This window comes from Oryzias latipes, chromosome 5 (genome assembly GCF_053564925.1).
Source record: "Oryzias latipes strain Hd-rR chromosome 5, Olatipes_Hd-rR_3.1".
NCBI classification, from domain to species: Eukaryota; Metazoa; Chordata; class Actinopteri; order Beloniformes; family Adrianichthyidae; genus Oryzias; species Oryzias latipes.
The window spans coordinates 29,389,424-29,407,924 of NC_136241.1; the positions used below are offsets into that span (position 1 = coordinate 29,389,424).

The 18,501-nt window shown below is 38.3% G+C and overlaps 1 protein-coding gene and 1 long non-coding RNA gene across 11 annotated transcripts in view; one reads left to right on the top strand and one right to left on the bottom strand.

Moving 5' to 3' along the window:
• Nucleotides 1-18,501, bottom strand: part of sema3fb (sema domain, immunoglobulin domain (Ig), short basic domain, secreted, (semaphorin) 3Fb) — a 94,867-nt gene that overhangs the window by 14,263 nt on the left and 62,103 nt on the right. For 5 of the 10 annotated variants that reach the window (XM_078947599.1, XM_078947604.1, XM_023955166.2 and 2 more), the window contains 5 exons: nucleotides 8,297-8,457; nucleotides 7,958-8,020; nucleotides 7,715-7,834; nucleotides 5,934-6,023; nucleotides 4,613-4,706 (listed from right to left, as the gene is read on the bottom strand). In XM_078947599.1, coding sequence (XP_078803725.1) covers nucleotides 4,613-4,706; nucleotides 5,934-6,023; nucleotides 7,715-7,834; nucleotides 7,958-8,020; nucleotides 8,297-8,457 — 528 coding nt within the window. The remainder of the gene's footprint in view (nucleotides 1-4,612; nucleotides 4,707-5,933; nucleotides 6,024-7,714; nucleotides 7,835-7,957; nucleotides 8,021-8,296; nucleotides 8,458-18,501) is intronic. The other 5 variants (XM_078947602.1, XM_078947605.1, XM_023955168.2 and 2 more) reach the window with 1 other exon arrangement.
• On the top strand, nucleotides 15,146-17,596 carry LOC144992204 (uncharacterized). The gene is made up of 5 exons (XR_013656080.1): nucleotides 15,146-15,284; nucleotides 15,807-15,864; nucleotides 16,013-16,074; nucleotides 16,872-16,967; nucleotides 17,460-17,596. It is a non-coding gene; the product is annotated as an uncharacterized LOC144992204 (long non-coding RNA).

The following is an 18,501-nucleotide window of genomic DNA, read 5'->3' on the forward strand; positions in this document are numbered from 1 at the left end:
GCAGTCCATGTGGAGACAATTTTATTAAAGAAACACTCAGGATGTTGAGTGATGATCGAAAATCAGGCCAGACCGCTTGAGACTCAACCGTAATTAGATATTTTATGCTGATCAGTCATTGGATATTTGTTTTATTTGATGATCAGCGCTTTACGTTTCAAGCTTTCATTACAGATACTTTTCTAGAGGTCTGCACATCAGGAACATCAGTAGTAAATTAATTAACACAGCTTTTTTTTATTATTATATTTTTGGGAAGATATAAATCGTATTTAACAACTAAACAAAATTTCTCTTTACAATTAAGCTTTTAATTACATTTTGCAATTATTTTACGACATCTCTCTAATAATCAGGTACAAAAGTAGCAAAGTTTTAAAATATAATTTACTATATGTTTTTATTCCCCCTGATTAAGAGATATGGATGTTTATTGTATCTAGGTGGTTTTTTATAAGGAAGATCTAAAGAGGCCTTAAAACACTCTTAAAATTCTTTTAACAATAAAAACTATGACATACAAGCAGAAAAAGTATACATTTATAAACTGATCAACTTGAGTACCAGATAATCTGACTGGAAGAGGTGCCATAGCTACTTTCCACTCAGTCTTGTGCTGTAAATCCAGTAAAAAAAATTCTCTGTATTTTTGTTGTTGCTGTTTTGGAATTTTTTCCCCTATTTTTAATTGTCTGCAGAGCTGTTTAATTATGGCACAAGGCTGCAGGCAATACAGAATTCCTGATGGACAGATTTGTCATTTTAATGCTGCATGTCATATAAATTCATGCTAAATGATGACAGTTGATGTGTCTTTTGGGAAAAAGTAAGAAAATCTAGACTTTTGTAACTCTGAACCTTCAGGAGACCAGAAAATCCTCTCAAAATTGTACTGCACAGTATGAATTAGGCAAATTATTGTTTTGTAAATTCTTTGATGCACATTTTTGACTATTAGAAGATTAAAAATGTGTGTTACACATTTACAAACCTTTGAACATGCATTTGAGAATCTCCACAAACAAAATCCCAAAACTTGAAGATTTTACCTCTAAGTGTAAATCCCAATCCAACTAAATGTGTTTCAAATTCCAATGGAGTCCTGAGTGAAGCTTTTAACAGCTGGAGTTTCTTTTAGCCGTTAAAATGATGAATATTTTCTTCAGATTTTGTAAACAGCACTAACTCCTTTGGCACACAAACACATTCACACACACATGAGGGTGCGGCTAAGTTGGCTAACCTAACAGTATCAGAGGAGACTACAGGTTCAACGTCTTGCCCAAGGGCACTTTGATAGGCGATTGCAATAGTCAGGAATCACAGAGTTCTGTTCTTCAGGCGACCTGAGCCTTAAAGGGTAATCTAGAAGACATTTTGCTGCTCATCCAAGTAGCTGCTTCAGTTCCATCTCAATTTCAATGAAAATCAAAGGAAAAGTAAGCTGTAATCTAAATGTTGTGATGCAGCTGTGGTCCGTGATCCCTCTAAGCCTTCGGAACCCTGCCCGTGTGGTGTTACTGCATGATTCAGGTACTGATCACAGACAGAAGCTTTACTGTTTCAGATATCACACACTTAGTAAATATTTTCCATTTTAAAAGCAATGTACTTAAAAAATGTTTTAGTTTTTTGTTCTTTTCCTTATATGTGGAGCCATTGTTAGTTTGGACTGATGACAAGAGGTACGTGGACAGAAATTAAGTTATTGTACTAAATTATTGGACTGAGTTGAAACTGTTGACCATCTATATTTTACCATTGCTAAGCTAAAAAAATTGATTAAAAAATCAATTTGATTGTAGCTGTATTTACAGAAAGAAATATTGTCAGGACATTCAGATTTATTTTCCTTATATATTTTTTTTTCATTATAAAAGAACATTTTATAATATTAAAAATAAAAATTAGAAATGTAATCAATGAAAGTTACATCTTTCTCTGGTTTAAATCAATAGTTATTGTGTGACAAGGGTGTATTTCAAAACCAACTGAATTTGCTTTTGCAAATCAAATTAACCCAGATTTAATGCCGTGCCAAATAATCTTTATCAATCTTTATTAATTGCAAATCAAATGTATCAATCACTGCCCTGTTTTAAGCTCATTTTGAGTTGAGATCCATTTAACTGTACCCATATTCACATAAATCAAACACCAGGTGTTTTGCTCAGTCAAAATTAAAGCTATAATAATAATAGTAATAACAATAATAAAAAATCTAATTTAAAGACATTTCTCTGACACTTCTGGTTACCGTGGAAAATTTCAGAAAAGTTCCCATCAGGAAGTATGACCAACAGATTCAAATGAGACACTGCTCTAATGGCTATGGTCTGCCTGCAGGTTTAAACAGACGCCATCTTCAGTTAGGATTTGCAAAGAGTGAGGGACAAAGTATTTCTGAGGTCAAAGTGAAATGAATTCCTGGGCTCTGCTCCCCGTAGTGGAGAAAACAGAGTAGGATCTGAGAGAGCAGGGAGGGGAGATGTAGATCTGACAGATATGAAGGAGGAAGATTGGGAAATTTCAGAACTTTACTGGAAGTCAGTGGAGCTGCTGGAAAACTGGAGGGACATGATGGATGGTTGGGGTTCTGGTGATGATGCAGGCCGCTGACTGCTGGGCCAGCGGCAGGGATTTTAGAGTAAGACTAAAACGGGTTTTGCAATAATATATACAAGAAGTGACAAGGCTATAAACAAGAATTGCACATCTGGGGGCAAAGCCACATGGTCCATTAGGCAATGCGGGCAACTAAGTGGCCCCCAGGGGGCGCCACGAATCAGAAAACATTTTACCTTCAATGTAATTTATTGAAATTAGATTTTACTACAAACCCAAAATGTGACAAATTCAAATGTGAAAAAATGCATAATGTTACTACAGGTTGACATGAAAAAAGCCACCCTCCCCCTCACTACTCTTCCTCCCGGCAGGTCGGCACCTGCTTGTCTCTTGGGGGAGGAGTGAGGTCAAATCAGTTATGCAAAGATACCCAGCCCTAACTTGAGTAATATTTCTAATGGAAATTTATGATCCAACTTGCTCTGCAGTCACAGCTTTTAGAAATTATTTTAAGACCAAGAAACCAAAGGGACAAACATTTTGAAACCCAAACTTCAGAGACAAATTATTTTAGATATGACACACTTTTTCCAGCATCGATGAAGATATAGCAATAACAAAGCCTTTCTCCTTTTAAGCTTTTTTGGTTGCTTTGTATTTGTCTGTGTTAAGCAGTACACATCTTATAAACACCAAACATACACACATATGTTATTTATCCTACTTATTTAAAATAAAAATACATTTTGAAGGTACATTGTTCCCTCACTATATCAATCACCTTTCGTGGTCTCACCATTTTACAGAATCTTTTGGTGGAATTTTTCTTTTCTTTTATTAAACATCAAACAGTCCTCTGCATCCTGATTGGATGTTGATCTTGTCAATGAACGTCCTCTGTCCCACATCTCCTTTACAGAACGCATTCAGTTTTTCAAATTGACATAATTCTTTGATCACCACAGATCTTTGTTTCATTCTATAACACTAGACTTATTTTTCCATGAAGCTTTAAACTTTAGGAGTTTAAGCAGAAGAGAAAAGTGTGAAAAGGTCCGTGTGCGTCTGAGAGAAGTGTATGAAGTGTGTAGTGAGGATTTTTACAACTTAAAACATCTGCAATCCTACTTTGTGGATTTCACCTATCGCGGGTTATTATAAAACAGTAACCGTAAACAAGGGAACACTTTACTTGAACTTTTTTTTAAGACAGATTTTTCATATTTTTAACACATATCTTTAAAGTGTAACTCTTCCTTTGTACTTGAGTTACATTTGACTAAACCATATCTGAAGTCCTGCAAATACCTCAGGTTTTAAATTACTTTTGCCCAAAATCTTTTGGTACAACTGTATTTTTTTGTGTTTATGGTTTTTATTTAATTAGTATTTGCCTTACAGAGTAGTTTTAACCTGCCTATGTGTCTTTCTATTACTTGTAATGTTTACACAATACTGTTTTCTTGTGACCATAGAAAAACAATTTTGTTTGGAGGTGTATCTTCGATGCTGTGCACGAATGACAAACGAAGAAATCTTAATCTCTACTTTATCTTAAGTAAAGCAGGGATGTATTTTGTCCACCACTGATAGTTACATGAAAGTTGATGTAATTTTAGAAATACCAGTTGTTTAAAACTGGAACTACAGTTACACCATCAGAAGATATGAAGATGGGCTCTAGGCAATCAATTGTTGCTCATAAGTCTAACTTAAAAAAGTAAAGACAACTCATCTAGAAAGCTTAAGTCAGCTGCTCAGATGTCAGGTGACCCAGACCAAGGTCTAAAAATCAATTACTGATGTATTATAAATGGAATTTCTCAGTCTTAATGAGAAAATAAGCGTACTTAAATTCAGAACAACATTAAAAGAAGAGATGATGCAAGTTTCTGGATACAGATGAACAGAAATAATCAGTATTTCCCATCCAATCAAAAGTGGTGACAGGATGGGGCTGCATTGAACTAAGGATACACATTCTTTAAATCAGGAGACTGATGCAAGAAGCTGGTCCTGTGTGACCGGGCAGAACAACACTCACTGATTAAAGCTGACACACTGTTGAGCTTCGGGTCGTATGAGCACTTTCCCTTCCCAGATTCCACTGTGCCTGGCTCCAAATGGAAAATTTCTTCCTGAAATGAAAAAAATCATATGGAAATGAAAATAAATTCACTTTTCTTCATTTCGTCACTGCGCCTCTTCGGTGTAGGCAAAGGACAGTACATAAGTCCGCCTCGGAATCTTTTAGGGTTGAAGGGACTGATGAGAAATTACAAGAATAAGTGATTAATTACAGAGAAAATGCATGCAGGGAGAGCGAGAAATTTCTTAAGATTACTGTGAAAACCAATATGCCGTAAGCTCCACATCTGTGAGTCAAATATCTTTCAGCGTTGGTCGCCTGTGTGTGCAGCCTGACTGCTGACAGTTGTAAACCTGCAGCTGGATGACTGATGCTCAGTGCTTGTGAAATTCAAGCAGACATAGAAATGTTCTCCTGGCCTTTTCCTCACAGCAAAGACAACGATGGAGACGTCTTTGCCAGCACCCATCAGCACCAGGGAATGAGGAATTCAAGAAACAAACTTTCACAGCATATTTGTTCAATGGCATACGGTAAAAGCTGAGTTATTTCAACTCCTCCAGAGCGAAAGTTAAGACAATGTTTAATAATTTCCCACCATTTCCTAAAAAGTATTTTAGGAAACCTTTTAGGAAACACTATAGTGATGACAAGGCTTTTCTTATTGTCTTTGCTGCACTGCTAGATTGCTAAAAATGGCTCGTGTTTGCTCTGCACTAACAGCCTGTCAAGAAATCAGGGCAGATGTTGACTAGGTGGTTCCATCTCTGTGGGAGAGCCAGAACCACATTCCTCCAGGACATTGGGGGTGAAGGCTTCTTAGGGTGTGACAGTCTGTTCTATCTTAAGCCCCTTCATAGTGTCGTTCTTTTCTTTCTCTGAGGAGCATCCGAGAGTGATTAGGAGGATTGTCATTCATGGGGCGCAGCTAAATGTTAGCTTAAAAAAAAAAGCATGTCAAGCAATAAAGGGATTGATTAAATTAGTATTTTCAGGGTCTCAATAAGCCAATTCCACACAATAATCCAGCTCTAACGCAAAACATAACACACAGCCAGCACAGACCTGAAGCAGAATGTGCAAACAATAAAGCAGCAAAAAAACACAGAGGGAACTTAAAAAGAAAAAATGTCTGAATTTTTTGACTGAAAAAAGTGAATTTAAAATAAGATGCAAAGACAGGCTGATGGAGAGAGTGAAGATGGTTGGGACAAATGGTGATTAGGAGCCCAAGCAGAAACTGAGGGCTGTGGTGCAGACGGAACCCACATCGCACCTTCAGTCCGAGTGTCTCGTGCACAGCACTGGGCTCAGCTGCACGGCTAGCCCTTCCTTTGGCCTGTGCCATCTGCAGATACATGGATGTCTAAAACAGGAAACAACAATACAGGCTTGATGAACTAATCAGAGGAGGAATCTTCCTTCCTGACTGTGGAGATGCATTGGGTTTGTTTTGATTCCCAAAACGTTCTAAACCTAAAACGATAATTAAAAAAAACAAAATTCAAAATAGCTTTAAAAAACATTGTAAAATATATTGATGGTTTTAAATCTATCAAATCTATCAAAATGGACACTAACTGAGGTTTAAAACGTTTATTTTGTTTGTAAAGAAAATGTGAAAAAAACTGACCAGAGTAAAAGGAAAAACACGAAATGGTGACTAAATTTATAATTCTCAAAAAGTTTTATTGTACTTGCAACACAGACCTGGTTACTGCCAAATCTGTTGAAGAAGCTTTAGCGAACAATGAGTAATCAGCTGACCCAGAGGACTAAATAACACAATGACAATTGACCCAAGATGTCATAAAATCTCCCTTTACTATTAACCTAAGTTCAGTAAGACCAGTCTTCATGATCCGACAACAAGGACATCTTTTTGGGGGACCTAAAGGAGCCTGCATTTTTGTCAGCTTCAAGATCAGTTTATTTTGCCTGACTGCTGGTACCTGGGGTGGAGCAAAAATATTTTATAGGGGGGGGGGGGGGGGGGGGCGCTGCAGCTCTGCTCATAGTTGGTCCCATTTCCCTAAATTAAATGATCCTGCAGGAGGATGTCAATCATGAGTCTATTACATTAAACTGAAGACCAATTGATTTCACAACTGGAGGTAATCCAGACACAATAAAAAAGCTAAACAATGATTTTAAAGTGTCCTTGTCCTTCACAGTTGTTTTTTTCCCCCCACCAGAATAAAAGCACTCAGCATTTAAAATGCTTTTTACTCAAATTGTCTTTGTATTGCTTTAAATTGTTTAGTAATTTAAATCATTTCATGACTAATATTACAAAATCTGGGAAAGTGCTGAAGTGTTTATAGAACTCTATACCAATCAAAAAGTGCAGTTAATTTGAGGTGACTGTTGGTGAACAGCAGTACTCCAGTATCTTCTCCAGACCTGGAAAGTTGCTGCTGGGGGTATGACTCTGACCTGTGGGCTCTGCGTTATAGAACAAATAAGAGGCCCCTCATTATTGCACTGGAGCTGGAACATTCCACTTGCACCCTATAATGGGAGCTCCCACTTCCAATTACCCAAGCTCTCATGAGGCGTCGTTCGGCGGGTGGCCTGGATGGATGCATGAAGGGTTGGTTGGGTAGTGAAGGGAATGGAAGGCCATCATTAGTGAGGGGCTCATGTGAGTTGCCTTTGCAAGCTCTTTAACCATGGGGGGCCGGGAGGGAGGGGTAAGAAGAGAGATTTAAACTTTTTATACATTACTTTTTTTATACAAGTCTCCTGATCATCATTAGGGAACATGTGTGATATTAAAATAACATTGAGGTGTTAAAAGGCCTTGGTTTAGGAAATTCAAGAGGTCCCATTAAATGTTGAGACTAAACAGAGTAAGTAGTAAGTGCTCACAGGGGACAACAGGTGGTGTAGTGTGGTGCCACAAGCACTAATGATGGAGAAAAGTCATCATAAAAGGGAAAATATGCGGTGGATGGAGGCAAACATTTGGAGAGGCAAAAGGAAAAGGATAGAAAAGCCAGTGCCAAGGATGTGGGTTGGAAAGAGCTCCTCATTGTTTGCTTTAGACTCTCTTACCTGGGTTTTGTGTCCACGGTTGGCAAAGGTACACACTGGATTGTAAGCGCCTGTTCCACAGACGTACAGATGGGTTCGATTCCACGGTTCAATGAGACGAATGAAGTTTGCACATTCGTCCTGAAAGCATAAAAGATGAGCAGTCAGAGTCACACAGGTGACTGCTAGAGGTCATTGCCAAATAACAGGAATTACTAACAAAACAATGAGCTCTGCAGCAAGTATAAGCCCAGTCATACTTACAAAGGCATCTTTTCCACTCACGAGACATTCCATCCTCCTTCGTTCAGACACAGGCCAATGGATCTGTGTCAGAAGAAAGACAATGTAGAGTCCAGGCTGCTTAACACCATCTGCATTTTTTCATAGTTTTGGTAAAGTGGTCACATTTCTACAGTTATAGAGAGTTTATAAACCAACAACATAAATCAGGATGAAAAACAAAATGATAATTGTTATTCAAGACCCCAAAAGGGATGTTGAGGAAGAAAATTGATCTCTGATAATATCTATGAGTGCCTTCATCACTTCTAATGTAAAACCCCATTTTAGAGAAAAAAAGTTTTTGATGAAAGGTCTTACAATACGTGGGTTCCTGTTGACATCATGAAGGTCCAGGGACAGGATGTGGTCCTTGCTGCCAACATACATGTGGTCATGGTCCTCATCCATACGCAGGATCCGGAAGTCGGATGTGTTGATCAAGTAGGCAAACTGATGAGCGGTTCCCGTAGATCTCAGTTCTGCAGGAAATCAAATTTTCGCTGTTACACATAAACAAATACAACATATTTTATGAAACTCGTGCATGTCAATGTACAGACAGGTATCTATGCTGTGTTACACATCATATACAGTTTTACACATCATTTTGGGGACTAACTAACAGTGTCATTGTCTAAGTAAAATTTAATGTTCTTATTCAAATAATTTGGCTCTGAAAAGTCAAAATTTACTGGAAATCCCAAAATTAAGCATCTTTAACAAACAGAAAAAGAAATAGACACAAAAGGGCAGACTGTTTTGTCTTTTTTTTTTTTTTTTGTCGCACCTTGCTCCCATAAACGTAAAGCTAATGGGCCTTGCCAGAAAACTTCTGTTCTTGTCTCATCTGTCCACAGGACATTTTCCCATATGCTTTGTGGCTTGTTAATATGCATTGTGGCTAATTCCCATCTGTTTTTTATGAACTGCTTTTAATAGTGGTGTGCGCTGACCTTTAAGTTCAACTTCATTGGTTTTGGAAGTTGTTTTTGGCGCTTTGGCTACAAATCGTAACATATTTCTTTTCAATTTCTGATCGCTTTTTCTCTTGTGACCACAGGTTAAGGTTGTTGACCTTAACCGTCTGAACATGTGCAGCTTTGCTCACAGGAACATCAAGCTGCTTGGAGATGGTCCAATAGCATTTACCTTTAACATATTTCTTTTTAATTCCTTCATCCCTCAGACAGCTCTCCCCTTCTCTTTCTGTGGTCCATGTACAGAGTGGTAGACACCATGTCTGTTGTGGCTGTTGCCACACCTTTAACATCCAGACTGACTAAATATGAGTTTCTGATGTCCAATTAGACAAACTCTTTGGCTTAACGTGTACATTTGGTCACATTTTGGGCAATCTCTTACAGGGTTACAACTATTTTTGTCTTGGTCTGATTCATGTGTTTGTTTGTTTTTTAATGGTTCAGTTAACAATTGCAAAGAAATATCTGATTTTCAGTAAGTCTTTGTAATTTTTTGTCTCATAATACATCAGTGCTCTTTGTGGGTTTCTTGTTCATTAACATACAACTTTGTCCACATAGTCATGTGTATGCAAGGCTTTTAATGATATAACTTCTTGGTTCAGCAACTGCATACAGGCAGAGACCATTGCTCTACTAGCAAAGGTCACATTCCACCCCATAGCCAAACACCCTCCTCTGCAATCTATATGGGACAGGCATGCGTGTGTGATATCCTTCATATTGTTGGGCAAACAGAGCACATAAGATGAGGAAAGCCCTGTTTGTCTAGAGTCACACTTTGAGGTTACCCAGAGTTCTTCTGTGCTAATTGCGCAGCCAAAGCGTGGTGGAGAGAAACCAGAGGATAAACTGTCAAATACAGTTAATGGCTTTTGACTGTTAAAGACATCTGAACGGTCTGGAAAAACGCAGCTACGAGACCCAAGAAAAATTTGGTCAAGCTTTGGCGAGGCAAATCTTGGAGGCACCAGTCTAGGTTTTAACACAAAGGGGAACTTTAAAAAGTGACTTGTGGCAAATTCTTTCTATCTTTGTATGTGTAATATTCAAATGAAAAGGTATGTAGGAGTGTTTAGTGTTTTAAAGGTAGAAGCCTCATTGCCCAAGCATTCAGCAGCACTAACATGAAGAACATACGTAAATAAACACCAACTCTACACTTCTTAAACATACTCCCCTTTGGAATTTGATACTAACAGTGTTTGTAGCTGGATCTAAATTTAACACAAGGTTAAACCAATAAGCAGTAATGGCTAACATCACTTTTGCTATGTTTGTGTAGTTTGGTTTATTAACTGCAAACTGAAAGAACAGTTAGAGGTCAAAGGAGTGATTGACAGCCATTGCAACATGTGCTTGGACCTTGTGATTATTTGTGTTTGAGGCTCAACCTGACTGACGAGTCCTTGTGCATTAAAAAAAAGTCTCTTCTGAAAAAGGTTGTCAGCAGCTCTTTATGAGTGTTTGTTATCAGAGAGAAGCTGGATGGGATCATCTGTCAGCGAAGAAGCACTGTGAGCAGCGACGAGCTACAATGCTGGCATTAAGAAAAGAAAATGCAACCTAATCCTAGACTTATCTGATGATACGCAGAGCCTGGTCAGAATATTCTGCTCCAGAGAACACGGCTTTCCTCACACCTTATCCTCATGTCCCCCTTTAATGTAGTCTGCACCATGGAGACTTACAGCTGTCAGATGAAACCAACAATCATCCAACAATCTGCTGGTTGTTTCTCAAGGCCAAATCCAGAAGTGGAGCTTAGAGAACAGACTTTTCATTGTTTCCTCAACTTTATTTTCAAATCTTCTTTTCAATCATGAAGGAGTCAGGTGACTTTGTGCTTCCATGTAATGTTGACTGACAACATGAACACAGCCACTCATCTCAACCATATGAACCAGAGGTCAAAAGACAGATAGAGAGGTTGAAAGGAACATGAAAATGTTGATGAGAAAATCAAATTTGAAAACAAATAAAAAAAGGGTTACTGATCTGTTTGACCGGTCACATTTTATTGGGCTAGACAAGGTTTCCCAACCTCAAATGCAAACTTGCAGAAGTAGATTCCAAATACAGGAAGGACTCTGAGGAACTGAATCACATTAGAGCCTGACAGCATACAGAGACTTATCCAGAGATTTACAGTCTGCAAGCCGAGTGGAAGTGTGTCTATTAAAGCCAGATAAACCCTTAAAGTAGACCATTACTGCGTTATAGGTTCACTCTGGGGGGTCTGCGCACACACAGCAAGGGCTTTGTTTCAGGAACACATTGCTGTACCCCCAAAGGAATACCAGTGGCTCTATTAGTGGTGAAAGTAAGCTGGTAAGGGAAAATGATCCCCCTCACATTTGGTGAGCATCTTGCCTCCTGGAGCACTTTTACTGATTCACTTGGGTTCTTCCAGTGGCAGTATGGCCAACTTCTAACAAAAGAGCATTTTGGTTAGATTTCTCCCCTTGGATCAAGTGTTTGAGCAGTGTAAGCAAATCTCTGCAAAGGATGTTAGGCGATTAAAGTGAGCAACACCGCTGATCCGATCCAATCTGTAGTCTGCTAAACGCTTGACAATCCTTTCCTCTGTCCCAGCATCTCAAGGTGCTGCTGGTTGACAAAGCCCACTGCCTATTCCCACAATCCAACACTGCATTCTGACCTCCAGAAGGGTGTTGAGCCGGATGAGTCCTGCCGTCTTCTGTGCTTAATCTCAGCATCATGTTCACCTGCTGAATGATGTACAAAATGAGGGCTTACCGTTGACTATATAATGCTACATTCACATCGGGCTCAGAAACGTGCATCCGAGCGATCGCTTCCAACAAAAACTCCATGTAAATACATGTATATATATAAATATACACGTTTTTCGGGCTTCCACGTTCAAAGCTCTCACATTCACGCATTGCTACACAAATTTTTCAAACCAAACGCAATTTTTTTTCCAAACTGACCGCAATTCACAAGTTAGCTGCGTAGTCCCACAGGGCTAGAAGCTGCTAGAAGCTAGAAGCTGGGGAAAGTATGGTGCACTGGGGTTCTGTCCTCTATTGTCATCTACTTCTCTCCTTTCTTCTTGATCATTTATCATTTAGTTCCATGCCTCTGTTTGGCAGAGTGCTATTCATGTGTTGTCCCACCCGCTCCCCCAAATTCCAATTGGCTCGTCTGTGCTCCTGTCCTTGGACATTGCCTCGCGCCCCCAGCTGTCCCCCAGTTCCATCTGGATGAAGCCCAACTCCCACACTATTCAAGCATGTAATTGTAGAGTTAGATAAGCTAATTCTTCTTTAAAAGTTCTGGAACATCGCCTGTCCATCCTGGGAGAGATCCTTCCTGAGGTTTCTTCTTTTTTTCCCCTTGGTATCTGTTTTTTTTAGGAGTTTTTCCTTAACGCAAAAGAGGGTCTAAGGGCAGGGATGCCCAGTTCAGTTTGGTCTGTTTAGTCTAGTTTAGCAACCAGTTGTTGTATTTTAAACAAAAAACAAGAACAGTTCGAGGTATGTTAATGGAGAATGGGAACAAGATGTACACTCGGAGGTGGAGTTTTGTTGTTTATGTAAGATGATTGCGCCGGCCACAGAATCAAACCTGTCCTTGATCAGTGGCTCAATTTTCTTGCAATTTCAGACACAATGAAACCAAGGCTCAGACAGCAAGGCTCTGTGTTTTATGAGAGAAGTGTAGGAAAACGTTTTCAAATACTTTGAATGCTTCCTGGATAAAACTATTCAAACGTTTGTAGCAGTTAAATTGTGGCAGATCAGTGAGAGACATCCTTTGGTTTTTGGTGAATATATATCAGTTTGTTGTTTACTTTACCACAGTGGATTATCACTGCTTGTCTGCGTACACCCAAGACATCCACAAAAAAGCTTCTCAGTAAAAGATATGCAACAGCAGTTGTATTGCCGTATTTTCCGGACTATAAGTCGCTCCGAGTATAAGTGGCACCAGCCCAAAAATGCATTATAAAGTAGAAAAAAACCACAGATAAGTCGCACTGGACCATAAGTCGCATTTTGACGGGAAATTTATTTGACAAAATCTGAGACCATGAACTAATTACTTGCACAACCTCATATGACACAATCATAGCCGACTGTTTATCTCATAATTTCACAGTAATTCTTTCTTATACTTATTTATTTATTCCTTTCATGAAGCATCATTGGCCAACTAATACTCTGTTTTCATCCTGTATTTGTAGAAACAGTTGTCATTTTTATTGCATTTCTGAATCTATGAAATCATTGGAAAATAGAATATTTTGTTTTTAGCCTTCAAGATCTTACTGTAAAAAAAGTTTGCTGATTCTCTGAGTCACTTAACATACTCTTTACACTTAACATACCTCATACATCAAATTTAGCCAGGAACATCATCTCTGTTCCTCACAAATGAACATAACAGGAGGGTTAACAATGTATTTATTTCAATTTATTTCTAATATAAGTCGCTGCAGAGTAGAGCCCTGCGCGGGACTATTTTCTTCATCCCGCTCCCGCCCGCACCCGCCAAATTTCTGACCAATCCCGCCCGCTCCCGCAACGTATGCGTTACACTCCCGCCCGCACCCGCAATATGTATGTCCACTCCCGCCCGCACCCGCAAAACTCATAGAATTTAGTCCCGCACAGTAATAGAGATGCATTGATTTTGTATCGTCTCCCGTCCCGCAGAAAAAAACACGTATTTTTATTGATATTATTAAAGAGATTCATGTCCCTCCTCCAGTCTCATCTTTTCATGCATTCCTCTTTTGTGTAATGTGCAACATAATCATTAAATATATTTTCACAAATCCTGTTCGGTAAAAAAAGTGTGCGTGTGTCCGCGCGCAGACAGACGGCCTGAAGCGCGCTGAACCAGCTGGGATAGATGCAGGTCAAAGTCATTTGCAGGAAGAAAAACATTGTAATGGTTCAACAGAGCTGAAAATCTATGAATTAATTTTGTCCTGACGGAAAAATACTTTTTTTTTTTTTTAGCTTCAGCCTTTTCCCGTTTTTGCTGTTTTGCGCCTCAGTGGGGCATTGGCACGCAGATCTGAACACGATGAACCTCGTTTGAGGTTCTTTTCTGCTTCATCAACTGACATCATGTCCCTGTCAGGAAACCTCTGCTTCTTCCTTATCCCGCGCAGTGTTGCCAGATAGATTGACAGCTCTTTCATTCTTCTGTTGCGCTAGAGCGTTCCAACTAACGTGTTAACCTGCTATGACCGTATTTTGCGCTCTCTGTGTAGAATACACTGGGAGCGCGGGGAAAATAACTCTAAGCTGCAGAAGATGTGAACAGGTGAACAGGTAGAGAGGAAAAGCAGGTAAAGAGGCGGGGGAGGGGCTTTGGCTTCAAACTCTGTCAGAGAGATGGAAACACGGCGTCAGATTGAGACGCAGCTTTCTATGAGGGGCCGTATAAGACATTATTTATTCTGAACCATTCACATTCATACATTCTTGCTCTCACAGTCATATATACTCTCTTTCGCATACATATATTCTCTTACGCATCCATATATTCTCTCTCTCACATTCATACATTCTTGCTCTCACAGTCATATATACTCTCTTTCGCATACATATATTCTCACTTGCACATCCATATATTCTCTCTCTCGCATGCATATATATTACTTTACACATACATACATTCTCACTCTCATTGTCACTCTTAAAAAAGAATGTATGTATGTGAAAGACAAGTATATATGAACGTGTGAGGAAGAGTTTATATGTGTGTGTGAGAGAGGAGTATGCATGAAACGGAAGTGACTTTGCATGAAAAGGAAGGCACTTTGAATGAAAAGGAAGGCACTTTGCATGAAACGGAAGGCAGATGATTTCTCGTGCTCTGATTGAGAGGCCGCCACCTCCCATTTTGAACACACTCTAAACCCTATCACTTGTACTGACTCATAACTATAAAGGTTACACAACTTAAATGTCATTTTGTAGTTGATTCAACTATAAAGTATTAAGCTCTATCAAGATTTTTTTCAAATTTAACTTAACAGTGCTAAATATTTTAAAGCTTATTTGTATCTAGCACTCAAAAATTTTAAGATCCCTGAAGTAGTGTCATGACGTCATCACGTACTGGTGGGAGGGTCTTTCGTTTTCTCTATGTTAGCTCAGGTGGCCATGTTGGATTTGCCGAATGCGAGTATGCGACGTTTGAAATTGAAAGTCGAGCATTTTATTTTTCTGCAAAGCGTTGCGATTTCGTCCCGCTTCAAGACGCCCCAACCTCGGGTTTTTTTTTTTTCATCCGCCTCATCGCTGATGGTGCCGTCTTGTCTTCAGCCCTGATTTAATTTGGTAAGTATCGTTCATGGTTTATTTTGAATGAATGCTTTAAAAATGCTCTTATACTACCGTATGTGGTTTACTGTTGTTTAAACATATGTGTGTTACGATTGTTTTAGAGCTTAATGTGGCAATGCATACATGATTGGTTTGTCATATTAGCAGACGTATGGCGAGCCAAACCCAAAATGCATTTCTGCCCGTAAGTTACGACATTTATGAGGTTTTTTTTTTTTTTCAGAGGTAGAAATGATCTGTTATGCTGCAATCACACTAAACATGATCCGCGTGTGAAATTCGCGTTGGAGGCCTCTGTCTGTGGCTAAGGTTTGCTGCTGGACATTTGTCCAAAAATGTCACTCAAAGCCTCTAACGGTTGTGTGGGAGGAGCTACCGCCAACAGTTTTAAGCCTGGTTGCTACATGGAAGCATTGGGTTTTGAATGCAGCTTTAAGCTTTTATAAATCACTGATCTCCGTTATAAAAAAGGTTTTTGTAAAAATAAATTAATCAACGTGCTCGTGTTGTGTTCAGGTACCGAACTACAGAGTGTTCAGTGTTTCACCTCCAGGTAGACGCCAAGGCCAGCCAGGTAACTTGTCTCCTGATCAGTTATTTGTCTAGAGCTATTTTAAAAAAACAAAAAATGCAATAGGTTGTGTAGTGCAATAAATGTTTTTTGATCAGAATATAATTGAAACATTTTTTAACATTGAAAAATCTCTTTTGGACTTTTTCAGATACTGAACTTCAGAAAGTTCACCAGAAAGTCACGATTTCACCAGAAAAGAGGTGTCAGTGGGTGAGTTTTATACTTATTTAATATATTCATCCTGAACTATTACCATTATTAGATTTATACGGCAGCATGGAAACATTTATGCACATTTTAACTAGCCAAAGGTCTAAATAGAGCTGAAATTATTTACAATTGAACTAAACATATTTAGATTGCAGGCTGAAGGTGGCACAATGGAATGGAGGTGCAAGTTGTGTTCTGTTACTTTGGCACTATGCAGTACTACATATAATACTGCAGTACTACATAGCCAATATTCCAAAGTGTTTCCACTGCCATGTATGTGGAGACACTTTGGAATATTGTCATGTCTTTATGACAGTATATTACAATAATAAAATGATGTTGCATTAGCACCATTCCATCATTTGAAACCATGAAAACTCATCTGTCAAGATCTGAAATGGATTTATGTAGAGTAGATGCAGTCAGAGGAAATTGTGCAGTTTTTACATGTTTGTGTAACTTAAAGCTGCCCTTTTCTGAGACTAAGTCCACCAAAACAGACAGGAACTGGCCAGCTTGGTTAGGATTTATGACCTCCAGGTGAATTTCTAATGTGCATAATTCAAAAACGGATAACAGCTGTAAGAAGCCAAGGTGTAACTTGCCTTAAAAATGACTTTGGGTCTTTGACCTGAAGTGGATCATGCCATGAACACTGTATTGTACTCTCACTAGAAATAGACATCTAGAAAAGGTATCATTTTATTATTTCTTAAAGTTCCTTAAATAAATATTGGAAGTGTTTGCTCTGCATTTGCTTCAAAGGTAATGGATATTTCTTTTTATTCTTTTAGGACCAGCGTGACGTGAACATGAGACGGGCACTTGTCCTCCTTGCATTTTCTGTTTATCTGCATGAAGATGCCTCCAACTTCTTCAAGACCTGTACAGTAAGTGTACACGACTCCCTGTCAATGGTTTTCACTAATCCTTTAATATTGATTGATATTTTATTGAGTGACATAATAAATAGGGCAATTGTTTGTAGTTTGTAAACTGAGTGATATTTTTAAATGGTTTTAAAAATGAGATGGAAGATGAGACGAACATCAGGGACTCCTGATTGGAAGGAGTGGGAACATTTTCGTTTACCTTTTTCTGCTCCTGATCCATCATTATTTGAATAAAGAAAAATGAAGCTTTAGTCTTAAATTATTTTATAAATGTCCTCCTTCAGAAAAATGCTAAAGAACTTTTTAAAAACACAATTTTAATTGGAGTTGGTCCTTAAAACATCATAGCCAGTTGATTAAAAGCTAACAGAATGTTAACATGAAAAGATTCCCATTGACAGATGGCAGGAATGTCAGTTTTGGATATTAGTGTGATTAATATCTTTGAGGGTCTGAACTCATCTGTGTTTTTTGTTTTGTATTTTCCAGAATACCAGACCTCACAGACACTGCTGTGGGTATCTTCTCAGTTGTCGTGGTGATGCTCCTGATGCTGCCGTCAGTGGTCCCACACATCTGGCTGACTAATCTCTTTTAACTCTTCGGGGATATCTATGCTCTGGACCTACAGCACCCCAAAAAACTTGAACTTGCCTTCATATTTATTCAGAATGCTGTCTTGAGCCTTGAGGACAGCAAACCACTGAAAGGACCTTTATTGACGCTGAAGAATGTTTCGTTGAGTGAGTCTTCCAGAATGGACTATTTGTTGGTTTAAGTGTTATGTAACTAATGTGTTTTGTTGTGATCATTTGCTTTTTCTGCCGTACAATACAAAACCAACTCTTTTTGTCAATATGTTGTGTGGCACTCTTATAATGCAGTTTTATTGCACTTATTGTTTCTTCATCCTCTTGATATTTGTGCTTTTTTTTTAAAGAGCAATTAAAAAAAGTGTATTAAGCAATCACTATTGTGTGGCCTTCACGTTTGTTGGTTTTTATCAATGTTAGCCTTTAAAATGTAGTGGGGCAGTATCAATATCTCTGTTTAGAATACATTTTAAGCTGAAGAATTTTAAATATTTTCAATGCTACACATTTAATGAGTTAAAGAATTTATAAAGCATTTGAGTGAATTTTACATATTTTATGAGTTGAGTAATATAAAAATATAGTTAGTTAAAGCGTTTTTTAGTTGGAAAATATTAAAAACTTTAAGTAAATAATCTCTCTTTTATAAGTTGAGGAATCTTAATATTTTTTATATGAAATAATACAAATGTAAGCCAACTGACAATATGAATTTTAATAAATGTTAACTTAAAAGTTTTAATAATATAACTTAACTGTTGCGTAATCTGTTACACAATAATTTTTAAGTTCAGTCAACTCGCTAGGGATTACAGTGCAGACGCTAACATGAACCAGCAAGAAATCCCAAATTAACAGACTTGTGTGGAAAGGTATGTTTTTCAGCTAGCAGGAATAATCAAAGTATCCGTTCTCTGTTTCAAAATGAGATTGCCACA